The following is an 18781-nucleotide window of genomic DNA, read 5'->3' as shown; positions in this document are numbered from 1 at the left end:
TAAGCGTCCGACTTCAGCCAGGTCACGATCTCGCGGTCCGTGAGTTCGAGCCCCGCATCAGGCTCTGGGCTGATGGCTCAGAGCCTGGAGCCTGTTTCCGATTCTGTGTCTCCCTCTCTCTCTGCCCCTCCCCCGTTCATGCTCTGTCTCTCTCTGTCCCAAAAATAAATAAACGTTAAAAAAAAAAAAAAAATATCTGTTAGCTTTTAAATCAGATAAGTAAAATATTTTTTAGTACATACTATGAGCTTACACAGAGAGGAGATGCAAAAGAAGTATAAAACAAGGCTGCAGAGTTGATGAAGGGAAATTTACATTTGTGAAACAAGCACAGAGTAATACAAGATAAAATATTTCATCATGTTGTAGAGATAATGATGTCAAAATTTATAGAAGGGGAAAGGTGAGATTTAGTAAGAGAATAATAATAGGCTTCTTGGAAGAAGCAGGACTAGTTTTGATCAGTTTCCAACAAACGTAGTCAAGGAGGCCAATTAGCAGACTGTGAATTATTCAGATACAGGGCAGTGAGGCCCTGGAATGAGGTGGTGATGACAAGGGTATGAAACAGAGGAAACTAAGGGAAGTCTAAGACAAAGTTTGGGAACAAATTTGAACTAATAGGTTAACAAGAGAGACAGACAGGTAGCAGTATTAACAGAGAGCTTGGAGGAAGCAGTTTGTGATATTAGATGTAGAATTCTGTTTGTAGAGAAAATATGCAGGAAGCAGTGGCAATATAGCCAAGAAGAGATTATTGTGTTTCTGCTTTTTATCACTTATGAACTGTATTCAAAGAGCAACTTAGGGTGCTTATCTTTAACTACAGATTCATATTTCACTGTACTTTTTTTATATCTCTGACTATGTAGGTATTGATGGATATGTTTCATCAAGATGTAGAAGATATAAATATATTATCTTTAACCGATGAAGAGCCTTCCACCTCAGGAGAGCAAACTTACTATGATTTGGTAAAAGCATTTATGGCAGAAATTCGACAGTACATAAGGGAACTAAATTTAATTATAAAAGTTTTTAGAGAGCCCTTTGTCTCCAATTCAAAATTATTTTCAGCTAATGTAAGTATTGTTGTATACACATATATCATTGTACGTGTTAATTTTACATGATCCCTTAAATTTGAATTTGTGTAGTTTATAATTGCTAATTTGTCATAACTTTTTAAGCTGTGTGATTTAATTCATAGTGACTATGATCTCAGAGTTGCTACAACAGTTTCAATAAATTCAACATCAAAAATGAAAAGACCAAATCTAAACTAGACTGAACTATAAGTGCAAGTGAATTCAGTTTTCCATGTACTCCAAGGAATAAAGCCTCTTGTTAAAGTGGAAGATTTTTTTTGTTTATTTTGACTCATTTGAGTCATTCAACTAATACTTCATCAGTACTGCCTGTATATACTGTTAGGCACCATACAGTACTTGGCAGTGAGGATTCAGAGATGAGTAGGAAACAATTCCTTACCTCAAATTGAGTCTAGTCAAGATGGAAATGTAAACTTGATGTTAAATTGCAACACAGTACGGTAATTACCATAATAGAAGTGCGATGACAATATTTTGGGGAGCAAAGAGAGGGAGCCAATAACATTGAAAATTAGAGAAGGGATTACTGATCTTACAATAGCAATCAAACCAACCTAACTGAATCCTGGGGAAATGCTGAATGCTGAGAACAGTTGAGATTGTCTAAGGGGGCTGCATTCGTAGATTGTCTAAGGTAGAACTCTAGGCATGGGTGACTGATAGAAAAGCAGTGCTCACTACAGTAGCTGGCACTGGGGCTCAAGTTATGGCAATGAGTGAACGTTAAAAGTTAACAGGAGTGGTTTATGAGTTGCACAAACCTTTAAGTATAGTAAAAAAGACATTGAATTGTTGACTTTAAATGGATAAATTACATGGTATGTAAATTTTACCTTAATAAAGTTGTTTTGAAAAATAAAGGAGTAAAGAATAGGTAAAGATTTCTTAGGACACAAAAATCAAGAACCATAAAGTAAAAAATTAATGAATTGGATTTCATTAAAATGAAAAACTTTTGTTCTTCTAAAGACACTGTCTCAGAAATAAAAATGTAAGCCACAGATTGGTAGAACCTATTTGAAATACATATATCTAATAAAAGACTTGAACCCATAATATATAAAGGACTTAGACAATTCAATAATTAGAATAACAGCCTGACAATTTTAAGTGGGCAGGAAATTTACACACTTTATAAGAGAAGCTATTCCAGTGACCAAAAAGCACATTGAAAGATGCTCAACATCCGTAGCCCTCAGGGAAATGCAAGTTAAGACCACAATGAGATACTACTACAAACCCATTAGAACGGCTGTAATTAAAAAATGACATTACCAAATGTCGAAAAGAGTGTGAAGCAACTGCTTGTGGGAATGTAAAATTCCCTTGTTGCTTGTAAGAATGTAATCTGGTACAAATACTTAGGAAAAGAGGTTGGCCGTTGGTGTAACATTACACATAAACTAGCCATACTGCCTGCAATTCCACTCCTAGGTTTTTACCCAGAAGAAATGAAAACATGTCCACACAAAACTTGTTTGTGAATGTTCATAGCAGCTTTATCTGTAATGGCCCCAAACTGGAAACAACCCAAATATCCATCAACAGGTAAATGGATATACAAATTGTGGTATGTCCATACGTATGGAATACTACTCAGAATTAAAAGGAATGAAGTAGTTATATAAGCAACATGGATGCATCTCAAAAACGTAACCTAAGAAACTAAACAAATATGATTGTGTATGATTCCATTTGTTTAATATTGTGGAATTCTAATCTGTAGTGACAGAAGGCAGATTGCTGGTTTCCTGGGGGCAATAGTGGTGATTAATGGGGATTGAACATAAGGAAACTTCTCAAGGTAATAAAAGTGTTTTATATCTTGACAGTGGTGACAGTTATAAGAGTAAATAACATCATAAAATCTCATCTAAAAGTACATCAAAATAGGTATATCTTATTGCATATGAATCCTACTTCAAAGTTGATTGGACAAAAAAATATAGTCAAAGATAATCAAATAAAAAAAGTAACTGAACAAATGCAAATGAGTATTTGTTTTTCAATTACCTAGACATTTTTCTAAAAGTTAAGATTGACAATCTTGTATGTAAGGGTTGTATGTAAGGGTTTGACCAAACTGTTACTCCCATACACTACTTATGGGAGGGTAAACCAGTGGACTTTTTTAAAGAAAATATCCGTTGACATTTCAAGTGTGTAACCCCATGACAGAAGCCCATCCAGGAATCTGACCTACAGAACATCGTAAGTCACCAAGTGTTGAATTGAGCATTCTTGTATCATGTCTACTTGTAACAAAAATGAGATAACAAAGGAATAGAATGAAGACATGAAGTAAAAGGGGACTGTCTGGACTCATGGGAGTTTTTTCTGTCACTACTGGTAGAACAAGAGCTGGGCATCCCATAAGAAAGCCCAGGTAAGAGAAGCGCTGAGGCAGTTAGGAGGTTTGTGTAAGCACTTCTGCTCCATACCACAGTAGGGTGGCTGCGTTGAAGGAAAGCACTGTATGACTGAATGGCTACCTGAACTAGCCATTTTCTTCATGAAACACTACTTTTACCTGAAAGAACAACTGACAGGTCTGTAGTTATTTAGACTTGTGTGTTTGGCAGACATTTCTCAAAAATGAATGAAATGGGGGAATAAAACGAACAAACCTGTCACTTCAAGGAGAGTGGCAATATTTGTTGACAGTGATAAAATTTGAGCTTCCAAATGAAATAAAATTTTGGAAAATTTGTATCTACTCCCAAGATCGGTGGTGATACTAATAGGTTTGGTCTTTTAATATTCTATAGTTAAATGTGTTAACATTTGGAAAATCTGCAAAATTCAATGGACCACTGTTTTCCAAGTGACCAAATTCATAATGCTACGAAAACATACATAGGTAAAGAATCCTTTCAAAATTTAATATAGCCCGATGGATTTTGATGTAATAGTACAAAATTGATGTGGTTTCAGATTCCACTTGCAACTAACCTTTAAGAAACTATCATTTGTTGATTTCGGGCATACTAGCATGAAAGGGTGTTCACTCCATTTATATGAAACGTCCAGAATAGGCAAATCCAGGGAGATAGAAAGTAGATTAGTGGTGGCCACCCCCTGGGCAGAAAAGAAGAATGGAGGATGCTGCTAATGGACATAGATAGACCTTCTCTTTGAGGTGACAAAGATATTCTGGAATTTTATACTGCCGATAATTGAACAGCTCTGAATATGTGAAAACCATTGAATAGTGCAATTTAAAAGGGTGAATTTTATGGTTTGTGACTTACATCTCAATAAAGAAACTGTACTGAAAAAGAAAAGGATATCTACAATTATTTGAATAGACAATTAAAATATTCCTCCCTTTTCCAACTACCTATCTGTGTGAAGCTAGATTTTCTTTGTATGCTTTAACCAAAACAATGTCTCACAACAGATTAAATACATATATATGAAAATCGAGCTACCTTCTATTAAGTCTATTAGAGATTTGCAAAAATGTAAAAAAGTGCTAGTCTTCTCACTGTTTTAAGGAAATAACAGTTTTCAAAAAGTATATGTGCTATATATTGAGAACCACTGACCTTAAAGAAATATATTTGCAAATTGTACACCTTTGCACAAAGAATTCTTAAGCTGTCTTTTGCTTACGTTTCTAAGTTGTTAAAATTTCTCAATGTATTTTTCATGTTAAATGTTATGATTATAAAATGACTTATTGGCTCAAAATTTGTTTTTTATTCTATAGCCTAACTGAATTAATATGTTTTTCCTCCCGACAGGACGTAGAAAATATATTTAGTCGTATAGTAGATATACATGAACTTAGTGTAAAGTTACTGGGCCATATAGAAGATACTGTGGAAATGACTGATGAAGGTAGTCCCCATCCCTTAGTAGGAAGCTGCTTTGAAGACTTAGCAGAGGTAAGTACTTTAATTATACACCCAAAAAAGTCCATATAAAAGCCCTACCTTGCATTAAAATTGGAGTCTTAATTCATGTTTCCAGCTAAAATCATAGATATTAACTGATGACCACTCAGCTATATTGCCTGTTCCTCATAGGGTCATTGTCAACATTTGTTTCTATTGTCTTATGAAACCCACAAAAAAGTAGTCTCTTATCCATTATGAAAAAGGAGATCCCACCAAGGAGAGGCATTTACAGCTGACACTCAATCATCTGTCTTATATAGCAAAGCTAAGAAAAGTCCATGAATGCCCTGTCAATGAAGAAGCCATGGAACTTGGATCTGAGGTTAGACTACTTGTGTTCTGGTCTAAATTCTGCTACTTACGAGTTGTATGTGACTGTGGGCAATTTATCTCAAATCTTTAAACCTCCATTTATATATATATATATATATATATATATATATATATATATATATATATATAAAATAGAGATAATAATAGGGTTCAGGATTTTTGTAAAAATTAAAATAACCTACCTAAAATATTTAGCTAACCACCTTCACACAGTAAGCTATTCAATATATGATAACTATACGTTATAATTTGGAATAGGAGGAGTGAAGTGAATAGGAAAATCAGGTCTAGGACCTAGATGATTCAAATGCTGTGGGGGTGGAAAAATAGTGACCCTCTCCTTGGGTATTCAAATGCTACAGTATATGAGTTAGTCCTAATAAGTTCGCATTGGTAGTCATTCTGAAATTTTTAGCTCTTCCTTTGTTCTTACTCTAAAATCCACAAACACAGGGTTGAGTTTGTAAAATAAAAAATTTAAGATTTTCAGGCAGAATAGCTTAAACTTCACTGACAGCCCCTCCACTCTTGCTTCAAACACATAGAAGTCATAAAGTATATTTTTTTAAAAAAAGGAATATATATACGGGGTGACCAGGTGCCTCAGTCAGTTTAGTATCTGACTCTTGGTTTCAGCTCAGGTCATGATCCCAGGATCATTGGATCAAGCCTCGTGTGGGCTCCTCACTGAGTGTGTGGATCCTGCTTGAGATTCTCTCTCCCCCTCCCTCCCCCTCTGCTCCTCTTCCCCACTCTGTGCTCTCTCTCTCTCAAAAATAAATAAATAGATATTTTTTATAAACTTAAAAAGAAGGAATATGCAAAACTGGACTAAAAAATAAGATCAGTAGTAGAGTAGAAATAGAGTAGACATTCAAGGTAATGAACTCTGGTAGCTGAGTGTTCAACTCTTAAGGATAATGAAGATTAAATGTGCTCCGCGAAAGTGAGCAAGATTTCTTGTTTCAAGACCCTGATTATAAGAGGATGCCAGAGAAATCTGTCAATTTCCTGCCTGCAAAGTTTTATAGAAAGTTGTAGACTTGAGGTGGGGGAACAGAAACACTACCTTATAACAAATATACTTTAAAACTTAACAAATTATCCCACAATATTAAGCCAATGTGACTACAGAGCCTGAGACCCAAAAATCACAGAACAGGTTCTGGTCTGAAAGAATGATCATAAAGAGATGGGAGAGAAAAAAAGGAAACCAAACATTAGAAGCCTCCCCCTAAGAAATCTCTAACACGCAATTCCAAAATACAGGACAAATAATAATGCTTAGTGTGATATCTAACAAAATCAACCATTAGGGAAAAAAAATCATTCCAGATGAAATTAATTTTGTGCAATAGACATATGAAGACTTTAAAAGAAGTTTAGGAGGCTCAAAGAGATAAGTGAAGAAATATTTATAAAGAAGACATTGTGAAACAAAAATAAGTGGAGGGAAAAGAAGAACAGGTAGCTATCAAAAGAAACAATTAGGGGCTCCTGGGTGGCTCAGTCGGTTAAGGGTCCAACTCTTGATCTCAGCTCAGGTCTTGCTTGATCTTAGGGTCATGAGTTCAAGCCCTGCTTTGGGATCTGTGCTGGGCATGAAGCCTACTTAAAAAGGGACGTGGGTGTATGCCTGGGTGGCTCAGTTGGTTAAGCATCTGGCTTTGGCTCAGATTATGATCTCACAGTTTGTGAGTTTGAGCCCCACATCAGGCTCTCTGCTGTGAGCACAGAGCCCACTTCACATCCTCTACCCCACCCCCACCCCATCTACCCTTCCTCTGCTCACACATATGTGTGCACTCTCTCAAAACCAAATAAAAACTTACAAACAATTAGGGATATTGGGAATTAAATATAAACAAAAACTCACTATGTAGTCAACATTTGCTAGACCTGGTTCAAAGAGAAAATTTATGAATTGGAGAAAGGAATTGAGGAATTCACTGAAAATGTGACACACAGAAACCACGATTAGAATATGATCCTCTTAGAACAGCTAAGAGTAATGAAGTCTACACTGAAAGACTTTAATATTGTCTAATAGGAGTTTCAGATAAAGAATGGTGGAGAAGAATAATTTGAAGGGGTAAAAGTTGAGCATTTTCCAGAAATGAAGACATGAGTTCCCAGGTCAAAAATGAATTCCAAATAGTGGGCAGGATAAATAAAAATAAACCTACAGTCAAAAACGTTACAGTGAAACTATGGATCAAGAATAAAGAGAAAATCTTAAAAGCCGTAAGAGAGAAAAGAGTACTACTTGAAAAGGAACTATAATTAAAATGACAGAAGACTTCTCTTTAACAATAGATGCTAACAGTCAGTTGAGGAATATCTTCAAGTACTAAGGGAAAATAGAATTTTCTGTCCAACTAAACTTTTATTCAAGAGTGAGTTAAAATAATAAAGCTTGCGGAAGCAAATGTGAGAGATCTTCATGACCTTAGAATAAGCAAAGATTTAAAAAAAAATTTTTTTTTTTTTCAACGTTTATTTATTTTTGGGACAGAGAGAGACAGAGCATGAACGGGGGAGGGGCAGAGAGAGAGGGAGACACAGAATCGGAAACAGGCTCCAGGCTCTGAGCCATCAGCCCAGAGCCCGACGCGGGGCTCGAACTCACGGACCACGAGATCGTGACCTGGCTGAAGTCGGACGCTTAACCGACTGCGCCACCCAGGCGCCCCAAGCAAAGATTTTTAAAACAAGACACCAACACCATAAGAGAAAAGATTGATAAGCTAGATTTCATTAAATGTAAGAGCATGTGTTCAGCAGGGGTGCCTGGGTGGCACAGTCCCTTAAGCATCTGACCCTTGATTTCAGCTCGGGTCATCATCTTGTGGTTCGTGGGTTTGAGCCCTGTGTCAGGCTCTGCACTCACAGTGTGGAGCCTGCTTGGGATTCTGTGTCTCCCTTTCTTCCCGCCCGTCCCCTGCTCACGTGCATGTGCTTGTGTGTGCTTTCTCTCAAAAATAAATCCATGTTTATCTTTAAAAAAACTGGTTATCCATATGGAAAGAAAAAACTCCTTCCTTAGCTCACTTCATACCCAAGTTCTCAACAGATTAAAAATCTAGAAAACAAAAAGCAAATTTTGAAAGTTTGGAAGAGAGGGGCACCTGGGTGGCTCAGTCAGTTAAGTGTCTGATTCTTGATTTCAACTAAAGGTCGTGATCTCACAGTTCATGAGATCAAGCCCCGCGTTGGACTCCATGCTGACAGCACAGAGCCTGCTTGGGATTCTCTCTCTCTGCCCCTCCCCCACTTGTATACACATTTTCTCTTTCTCTCTCAAATAAACTTTTAAAAAATTCAGAAGAGAATATAGGAGAATATATTTATGACTTTGAGATAGAAAAGCTTTCTTGGGGCACCTGGGTGGTTCAGTCAGTTAAGCGACTGGCTTCAGGTCAGGTCACAATCTCACGGTTCATGAGTTCGAGCCCCACATCGGGTTCTGTGCAGGCAAATCAGAGCCTGGAGCCTGCTTCGGATTCTGTGTCTCCCTCTGGCTCTCTGCCCCTCACCCACTCACACTCTGTCTCTCTCTCTCTCTCTCTCTCTCTCTCTCTCTCTCTCTCTCTCTCAAAAATAAATAAATATTAAAAAATATATTTAAGGGGCGCCTAGGTGGCGCAGTCGGTTAAGCGGCCGACTTCAGCCAGGTCACGATCTTGCGGTCCGTGAGTTCGAGCCCCGCGTCGGGCTCTGGGCTGATGGCTCAGAGCCTGGAGCCTGTTTCCGATTCTGTGTCTCCCTCTCTCTCTGACCCTCCCCTGTTCATGCTCTGTCTCTCTCTGTCCCAAAAATAAATAAACGTTGAAAAAAAAAAAAAATTAAAAAAAATATATTTAAAAAGAAAAGTTTTCGTAAAGAACCTAGAGAGTGCAAGCCATAAAAGATTAAAGTTTTTAAACTTCTATTCACAAAAAGACACTATAAAGTTGTGAGAATATGAAAGAATGAAGTTGAACTTTCTGCCTCATACCATATACAAACATAAAATAGATCTAATGTAAGAGCTAAAATTATAAAACTCTTAAAAGAGAGCATGGCTAAATCTTCACAATCTTGGCTTTGGCAAAGCATTCTTAGATGTGACAACCAAAGCATGAGCTACAAAACAAAAAAATACATAATTTGGACCTGGGTGGTAATGGGAGGGAGTGAGGTATGATTCTAAAGGGGCAATGAGAGATCCCTGTGGTGATGGAAATGTTCTGTACTGCACTACATCAGTGTCAATGGCCAAGTTGTGATATTGCACTATATTGTACTATTGGAAGATGTTACCTTTGTGGGAAACTGAGTAGTGTGCACACAGGATCTTTCTATATTATTTCTTACAATTGCGTGTGAATCTAAATTATCTCAAAAAAAGTATATTTATTCAATACAATGTTAAAGAATTTAGAATAAATGAGTGGAAGAAACTACATTAATCCAAATGGGTAAGTCTTGGACATAAGTTTGAATGTAAAGTACAAATTGCAGAAGCATAAATACATTATGATATTTATATAAAGTTTGAAAGCATTGCCTTATTTCTTGATACATGTGTAATTATGATATAAAAACATACATGGAAATGATAAAATTCAAATTCAGGATAATGATTTCCTGTGGGGATCAGCAGGGGAGGAGATAAGCTTGTGAAAGAAGGATCAATTACCACTAAACTGTCTTCTTTCTTTTTTTTAAAAGAAATTATTCTTTCTTTTATTATATTTTTATTTATTGTATTATAAAATGTTGAAATTAGAAAATGTTGAAATTTTTGGAGCTAAATGGTGAATATAGTTACATGAGTTGTTCTAATGTACTTTTCTGTATGTTTAGAATATTCTACATTTTTAATCATTAATATACAATTGTGTATATTGATCATTGTTTTGTGAATCTTGTATTGAATTTTAACCAGTAAACTAATCAGAAAATCATCTATTAACTTATATAAGGATTCTTAGTAGTGCTAAGAGTTCTACAAATTTATGCTCAAGGATAAAACTATGTGATGAGAGGTTGGATTCCCAGTTGGCGATTTTTTTCCCTTTTGAGATTAGCCAGTTAAAATTATAATACTGCATACCGTTTATTCAGTACTTTATATGTGCGTGCACTGTTTGTAAGCATTTTGCACGTTATCATTTAATTCCTAAAACAACCCTTTGAGAGTAGGTATTATCCACATTTTCCAGTGAAGAAACTGGCTTTGTTTATCAGAGCTCACATAGCTAATAAGTAGTACAATCAGAATTAGAATCTGAGTCCCTATGACTCTAAAGTTAGGCTTTTAAGCCACTTTACTCTACAGCCTTTATGTATATAGTTGTCATAAAAATTCTATAGTACATTTGAGTTTATTGAAAGAGGAGGAAGGCAAACATTATCTTCTGTACAAGATAATTTCTAGAGTTCAAGAGACCCAAGATAAAAGCATCAAATCACATTTTTATTCCTCTCTCCCATTTACTCTGTCCATACCTGACTCCTTGTTATTGCTGAAACCTTACTATCCCTTCTTGTAAAACCTACAGTGGACTGCAATTTCCAGTTTACATTATTATAGAAATTTTTAGTTGGGAAAGTAGTTGAAGGAGTTGAAATTGGGAAATGAATTAGGAACCAGTTCAAGGAATTCAGGATGACTTAGAACTATGTAAGCCATATTGTGTTTCACAAAGAATAGAACTCCGGTCTCCTGATTTCTGATCTTATATTGTCATTATTCAATCTTAAAAAAAAAAAAAAAATCTAAGAAACATTAAGAGTAATCAACACAAACATCATTTGTTCTGTCAGTCCTTTCTGTACTCCTCCACTAGATGTCCTCTTCCTCTTTCTAGAATTACCCTTCCTAGAAATGAGCTCTTGCTAGAAACTAGAGTACTGTTTTCATAATAGTTTCTTAAACCATAAATAAGTTAGAGCATAGGATGGCTTCTGCTAAAATCATGACGCCTATTCTCTTGTTCCTCAGGAATCATCAAAACCAATAGATTACAACCTAACCATTAAAATTGTTTAGTCTCTTAATGATTGATGATAGAATTTTTGGGCAGTTTCGATTAAACTCTTGTTTAATTGCTTGTGAAAACCATAACAATGAATTTTAGATGCTATAAACTGTTACCTCTGGCTTACAGAATGTGAAAATAAAAGTCTACCACTAAGAAATAACCTTGAGAAAATAAATGTTGGGCACCTGTATTCTAAAGGTTTATTATACTTTACTTCATTGTAGATATCTATATTTTTTGTTGTTCAGGCTAAACTTTGTTTTCTGGAACCAAAAGTCTGCCCATTCTTATGACTGTTTTTGTTGATAATGCTCTACTAGAATCCTTGATGGGAAGTATCATAAAATACAAGAATGCCATTATTTATCAGAAAGAACTGATTTACTTACTCTCTTACTGGAGAATATTAAACTTATCCTATAAAAATTATAATTAATAGCCATGTAATTTTGTTTAGAGGCTTTAAGAGAAGTACCTCATTGTGCTAGCTTAGATGTACCCATAATTTCATCTGTCTGTATTTCTGGTGGTAGGTTATTTATGTTTTAACTTGGAGAAAGTCTATTTATGTTTTACCTTCTTTATTTTCTAAGGAACTGGCATTTGATCCATATGAATCATATGCTCGAGATATCTTACGGCCTGGTTTTCATGATCGTTTCCTTAGTCAGTTATCAAAGCCAGGAGCAGCACTCTATTTACAGGTATAGTAATTTTTAAATCAAGATATATGATGTCTGAAAAGTAATCTTAAAAAAATTAATCACTTTTTTTTTTAGTCAATAGGCGAAGGTTTCAAAGAAGCTGTTCAATATGTTTTACCCAGGCTACTTCTAGCCCCTGTTTACCACTGTCTGCATTACTTTGAGCTTTTGAAGGTAAGATAACTCTTACTGCTATTTATAAAACATTCAAATATGATGCAATTTTTTTTTACCAGTTTGTGAATTATTATGTGAGCACCCATGAATATTAGTCTGTATCTATTTTCTTTTTCTAGTTAAGAAGTAAATGTAGGGGTGCCTGGATGGGTTAGTTGGTTAAGTTATCTGACTCTTGATTTCTGCTCGGGTCATGATCTCACAGTCATGAGATCAAGCCCCCCCACTGGGCATGGAGCCTGCTTGTGATTCTTCTCTCCCTCTCCTTCTGCCTTTCCCTCTCCTCCCCCTCTTTCTATAAAAGAAAAAAAAAGGGGAGGGGCAGTGTAAGTGAGTCTGCAAAAAAGTGGTGCATTTTCTCTAGTTTCAGGAGTGAATTTTAAAGGAATCATCAGATATTTTAATCTTGTGCCCTTTTTGTTTACATGGCCAATTGTTTGGAAACAACCTTGGATATACGCATCCATAAAATCTAGCAAAAAGCAAACAGCTGCAGTATTTTTCATATACATGGACTATAGGCAGGTGAAAACCGACAGGAATACAAAATTACTAACTTAATCATCTGAATAAGACTAAGTGTACATAATTAAGTTTGAGGTTATCATGTATGCTTTCTCTTAAATGAAAAAATAGAAAATTTAACACTTGAAATCTCTATACCTTTCTTAGGTTTTATTGATAATAAAAAGTACAAGATTAGCAAAATAATTGAGAGAAAACATGTCTGAGTTTAATTTCAACACATCATAATAACCATGTATTTATAGAGAAGATTAAATTGAGGACCAGCAGAATGATAAGACTGTAGTTGATGTAATTTCATTTATAATAGTGCAGTGTTTATCGTGATAATAAGCTTTATTTTAGAAAATAGGAACACTAACAACTTTAGTCTGAAGGCTCGCATGGTTGGACTTTGGCTATATGTTAAAGTTAAACAGTAAATTTTTTAATATTCCTTGATTTTTGTGTAGTAGACCAGTTTGAAGACTGGTCCTTTTTCCCCTTACCATCACAAATATTACAAAAATTGTAGCCCCAAATGCTTAAGTACAGGAATTGTGTGGGAAAGGATTACAGATAAAAACTTAGAACTGAGGGGCACCTGGGTGGTTCAGTTGGTTGAGCTTCCAACTTCGACTCAGGTCCTGATCTCACAGTCTGTGAGTTCGAGCCCCACGTTGGGCTCTGTGCTGACAGCTCAGAGCCTGGAGCCTGCTTCAGATTCTGTGTCTTCCTCTCTCTCTGACCCTCCCCAATTCATGCTCTGTCTCTCTCTGTCTCAAAAATAAATAAACATTAAAAAAATAATAATAATAAAATAAAAAAACTTAGAACTGAGTAGTGCAGGAAAACTTAGGATCAAAAATTGAGAAATGGTGGGGCGCCTGGGTGGCTCAGTCGGTTAAGCGGCCGACTTCGGCTCAGGTCATGATTTTGCGGTCCGTGAGTTCGAGCCCCGCGTCGGGCTCTGTGCTGACAGGTCAGAGCCTGGAGCCTGTTTCAGATTCTGTGTCACCCTCTCTCTGACCCTCCCCCATTCATGCTCTGTCTCTCTCCGTCTCAAAAATAAATAAACGTTAAAAAAAAATTTTTTTTTTTTAATTGAGAAATGTTAAAATTAAGAGATTATTTATCCTCCCCAAATAGTCTGGTTTTTTTTTAATGTTACACAAAACAAATTGGAAAAGGCAAATATAAATTGTGCTACATCATACACTTTAAACACTCACTAGTGACCCTCACATAGTGTGCCAGAAATTCTTTGTAAAGAAATCTGCTCCTCAGACCCCTTCTGCAAACATCTTGTATACATTTGTTAATGGCTTTGGTTTGCTGCCTTTACGTTTGGGAGCTGGACAATATCAAACGTCTGCTACTGTGGATAATTTATCTTCTTTTTTTCGTGTTTTGCATTTATTTTAACTGCTATATGCTTCAAACTATCTATTTATTTATTTAAAATGTTAATTTCTTAAGAGGGAAAGAGAGAGAACAAGCAGGGGAGGGGCAGAGAGGGAGGCAGAAAGAGAGAGAATCCCAAGCAGGCTCCACACTCATCTCGGAGTCTCACAACCACAAGATCATGACCTGAGGCAAAATCAAAAGTCTGATGCTTAACCGACTGAGCCACCCAGGTACCCCATGAGACCATTTTTTATACTGCCTATAAGCTGATGTCTTTCTTTTTTTAATTTTTTTTAATGTTTATTTTTGAGAGAGAGAGACAGAGCATGAGCAGGGGATGGACAGAGACAGAGGGAGACGCAGAATCCGAAGCAGGCTCCAGGCTCTGAGCTGTCAGCACAGAGCCCGACGCAGGGCTTGAACTCACGGACTGTGAGATCATGACCTGAGCCGAAGTCAGACGCTTAACCGACTAAGCCACCCAGGTGCCCCATTTAAAAAAAAAATTTTTTTTTAATGTTTTTATTTATTTTTGAGACAGAGAGAGACAGAGCATGAGCAGGGGAGGGGCAGAGACAGAGGGAGACACAGAATCCGAAGCAGGCTCCAGGCTCTGAGCTGTCAGCGCAGAGCCTGGTGCGGGGCTCAAACCCATGAGCTATGAGGTCATGACCTGAGCTGAAGTCCGACACCTAACCGACTGAACCACCCAGGCACCCCTGAGCTGATGTCTTAATACCAGCAATAAGAGAAGATTTAGAAAACAGCTTCTATCATAAAAATAAGCGCAACAGAGGTCTATCTAGCTTCCATTCCTTAAACTAGATTTCTAAATTTAGACATTCTTATCCAGAAACCATGGGTTCAAAGCAGTGAGCTAAATGGTATTATAGCTGACTACAGATGTTAAATGTCTAGAGTTAAGCATAGGATAGTGTAATTCAGGAGCCATTGTAGTAAAAACACAATTAACAGCTGGCTATTGTACTATTCCAGTTTTAAATTTTAAATCAATCAAACTGCTGTGAGGTGCATTTATAATTTTGGTAATTTTCTCTTTGATAAGAATAGATAGTTTGAAAGGTGTTTTATTTTTATAAATGAGCTATCCTAACATTTTTTTAGGGTTGATATCCTGTTTAAAGTTTCAGACTCCTTTCCATCCTTCAGATTTTAACTTGCTTTTACATTATTGTTGCATTTTCTGCCATTTTTCTTTAATTTCCTCTCCTTCTGGAACTCTAGTTACAGATATGTTGAACCACTTTATGTTGTCCCACAGATCTATAAGATTGTTCGTTTTTCTTAAATCTTATTCTTTGTTCTTCAAATTAGTAATTTTTATTGATCTATCAATAGAACTGCTAGTATCTTGCTTACTCTTGAATTTCCATTTGGATTTTGTTTTACAGTTTCCACAGACTCCCTGTATGTCCATTCAGTAAAACCATGTTTTCCTTTAATTCTTTGAACATGATCAGAAAAGCCACTTTGAAGCCTTTCTTAAATCCAACATCTGGGTCCACTTGGTGTCAGTTTCTATTAACTGACTTTTTTTCCTTGAACATGAGTCATATTTTCCTATTGTTTGTTAGTTAACAACTCTGGATTCTATAGTGTTGAGGATTGTGGGATTCTTGTTTTTGGATTGTTGGTTTTTTACTCTAGTAGACAGTTAACTTTCCTGGTCTCAGCTGCAAATTTGTCTCTTCTGTGTTATACAGCAGCTGATATCTCTGTTTACTTTCTAGGATTTCCATATGCTGCTTTTTTAGCCTGATTCTCTTGGATCTCCCCTACACATGTATGATTTGGTAGTCAGATAAGTGTGTGGGCAGAGATGATGTTCAGATTTGGGGGCACAGTCTCTGTGGTTCCCTTATACTTGGAAATTTCGTCCTTAATTTCCAGCCATTCTCTCAGCTTTAAACATTATCCCCTGGCATGTGAAACCAGTAAGGCTTCAGTTTTCTGCTGCCTGAGCTGTGTATAATTTGGGGAATAAACACAGTTTTTTTGTTGTTTTAATTTTTTTTAATGTTTATTTTTGAGAGGGGGGAGGGGCAGAGAGAGAGGGAAACACAGAATCTGAAGCTAGTTCCACGCTTGAGCTGTCAGCACAGAGCCTGATGTGGGGCTCAATCTCACAAGCCATAATAAGATCATGACCTGAGGCAAAGTCGGCCGCCGAACCAACTGAGCCACCCATGCGCCCCTGTAATTTCTTTTATTACTGCATGTTTCAGACTAGAAATTGAACTTAGCTTCAATCTGCTAAAACTATTAGTCTTTTTATAGAAGGAAGATACTCTGATAGGTATACAGAAAGCTGAAGAGCACATATTTAGCATCTGCTAAAAGTGTTAAAGTATTACTTTAAAAAAAAAAACAGCAAAAATAAATAAATAAAAAACAGCTTTATTGAGACATGATTTCCATGCCAAGTGTTCTTCATTAAAATGTACTGAGAAAAAAAAAAAACAAATTCAGCTCCAAGGACCTGTAGGGAAGGAAATTTTTCTTCAACCCACTTACTGGGTCTGAAAAGTAAACTGACAAAGACTAACAGGAAAAAAAGCATACAACTTTATTTATTCATACAAGTTTATTTGATGTCACTTTTACATGATACAGGAGCATTGGCGCACTGAATATTTAAGGTGAAGGAACTTAAGACAGAAGCAAGAAGGTCACTGATCTTCTGTTTTCTAAAACCCCTTCGACTTAAAATATTTAATATGTCAAGGTGCTATTTTGGGGGGTAGCATGTCCTGAAACCCATCACTCCTTTCACCTCCTCCCACCCCCAATCCCATCATTTACTCATGAAATTGCTCTGGATAAAGCAGTGACCCCTTTGCTATTAGGTAATGAACTGCCACACCAAACGTTGATTATGGCAACATGAAAAAAATCAGGAACTTATGCAGTTCTCATTAGAATTAAAAGGATTCAATGAAGAGAGGGGTATAAAAAGGGAAATGTAGAGGGATGCCTCGGTGGCTCAGTCAGTTAAATGTCTGACTCTTGATTTCGGCTCGAGTCGTCATCATCACGTTCCTGAGATAAAGCCCCGCATTGGGCTCTGCCCTGACAGTGCAGAGTCTGCTTGGGATTCTCTTTCTCTCTCTCTCTCTCTCTCTGCCCCTTCTCCCACGTGCATGTGCTTACTCATGCTCTCTCTCTCTCAAAATAAATGAACGTTTTAAAAAAAGGGAAACGTGGAAATGTAGGCTGTTTATTATCCAACTGTTTATTGAACAACTTTGCTTGTTTATTATGTAAGCACGTCAAATTCACTTTCTTCAAAACTCACTACCTTTTCCAGCAAAAGTACTCTTTCTGTGCTCACTCTCTTATGAGCAGCCCCCACTATCCATCTTTCTCCTCATTAGAAACCTGAGTGTCCTTGGGGCTTCAGTCAGTTAAGCGTCCAACTTCGACTCAGGTCATGATCTCACAGTTCTTGAGTTCAAACCCCGCACAGGCTCTGTGCTGACAGCTCAGAGCCTGGAGCCTGCTTTGGATTCTGTGTCTCCCGCTCCCTCTGCCCCTCCCCCACTCATACTTTGTGTCTGTCTCTCTCAAAAATAAATAAAAATTAAAAAAAAAAAAGAAACCCGAAAGTCTTCAACTCTTCTCTCTCATTCTTTCTGTCACATCCATTTAGTCACCAAGTAAGTCCTTTTCGTTCTTGAAAAGGATCTTTTAGATTCATCTTTTCATTTCCTCTCAATACTCTGAAGGCCATGATCATCTTATCTCTATTATTGAAAGTCTCCCTTTAGTTTTGCCTTTTCCATCTCCCTTCCCTACACAATCTGCTCTTGAGGAGCTAAGTAAACCAAAGTCATCCTTCTAAATTGCAAATTTGATCATGTTAGTCATTAGCTTAAAACCCTTAATGGCTCCCCATTGCCGCAGGTTAATGTCCAAGTTCCTGATAAAGCCTGAGGTTGACCCATCACTTCTCTCCAACCTCTTTGCTTCCCACCCACCAGGCTCTACTCTTCAGCTAGTTTCTCTCAGTCCTGGTCCCTAAAAATCTCTCAATCACACATACTCTTTCATCTGCCTATTTTAAATTCTTTTACCAATGTTTCTCCATTCTTATTCTTCAGTTCCTGTAGTCATTTCCTTCTGGAATGCTTCTTCTTGCTGTGTATTTCCAGAAGGCTATATTTCCTCCATTACATAACACTTTGTCATTCATTTCTCTTCTCTTTCATGCTTTAAGCTAACAGTAGGGACCAAATGGGCTTGCTCACCATCATATTTTCATTGCTATAAATATGGATGGTTAATTAAATATTTGCTAAATTAATTCCAGTTGGAACCTGATTGGCTTTGCCTTGTTGATCTGCCCTTTTGAGGTTTTTTTTTCCACTCAGCTACTATTCATGTTCTAGTTTCTAAAAGACAAAAGACATCTACTTAATTATCTCAATAAAATTTGTGACTTTCCTGAAACATCTTTGAGAATATTGCTTTTATTTCCTAATAGTGAATTATAAATCATGTTATAATTTATATTTTAAGATTTCATTTTTATATTTTCAACCACTGGCTAATTTTATAAAGATATTACTTTATTTAACTTACAACTGTAGAAG

General features: G+C 36.6%; 1 protein-coding gene across 3 annotated transcripts in view; it reads left to right on the top strand.

Annotated features, from left to right (window-relative positions):
• The window catches only part of SOS1 (SOS Ras/Rac guanine nucleotide exchange factor 1), a 151166-nt gene that overhangs the window by 82835 nt on the left and 49550 nt on the right, over positions 1-18781 (top strand). For all 3 annotated transcript variants that reach the window (XM_086700412.1, XM_086700411.1, XM_086700410.1), the window contains exons 5-8: positions 873-1082; positions 4859-5002; positions 11970-12080; positions 12156-12254. In XM_086700412.1, coding sequence (XP_086556538.1) covers positions 873-1082; positions 4859-5002; positions 11970-12080; positions 12156-12254 — 564 coding nt within the window. The remainder of the gene's footprint in view (positions 1-872; positions 1083-4858; positions 5003-11969; positions 12081-12155; positions 12255-18781) is intronic.

Source organism: Puma concolor, chromosome A3 (assembly GCF_028749965.1).
Source record: "Puma concolor isolate L17-30 chromosome A3, mPumCon1.1.hap2, whole genome shotgun sequence".
In the NCBI taxonomy this organism is placed as follows: domain Eukaryota; kingdom Metazoa; phylum Chordata; class Mammalia; order Carnivora; family Felidae; genus Puma; species Puma concolor.
Note: the sequence above shows the minus strand (reverse complement) of the source record. Positions and strands in the feature narration are given on the sequence as shown.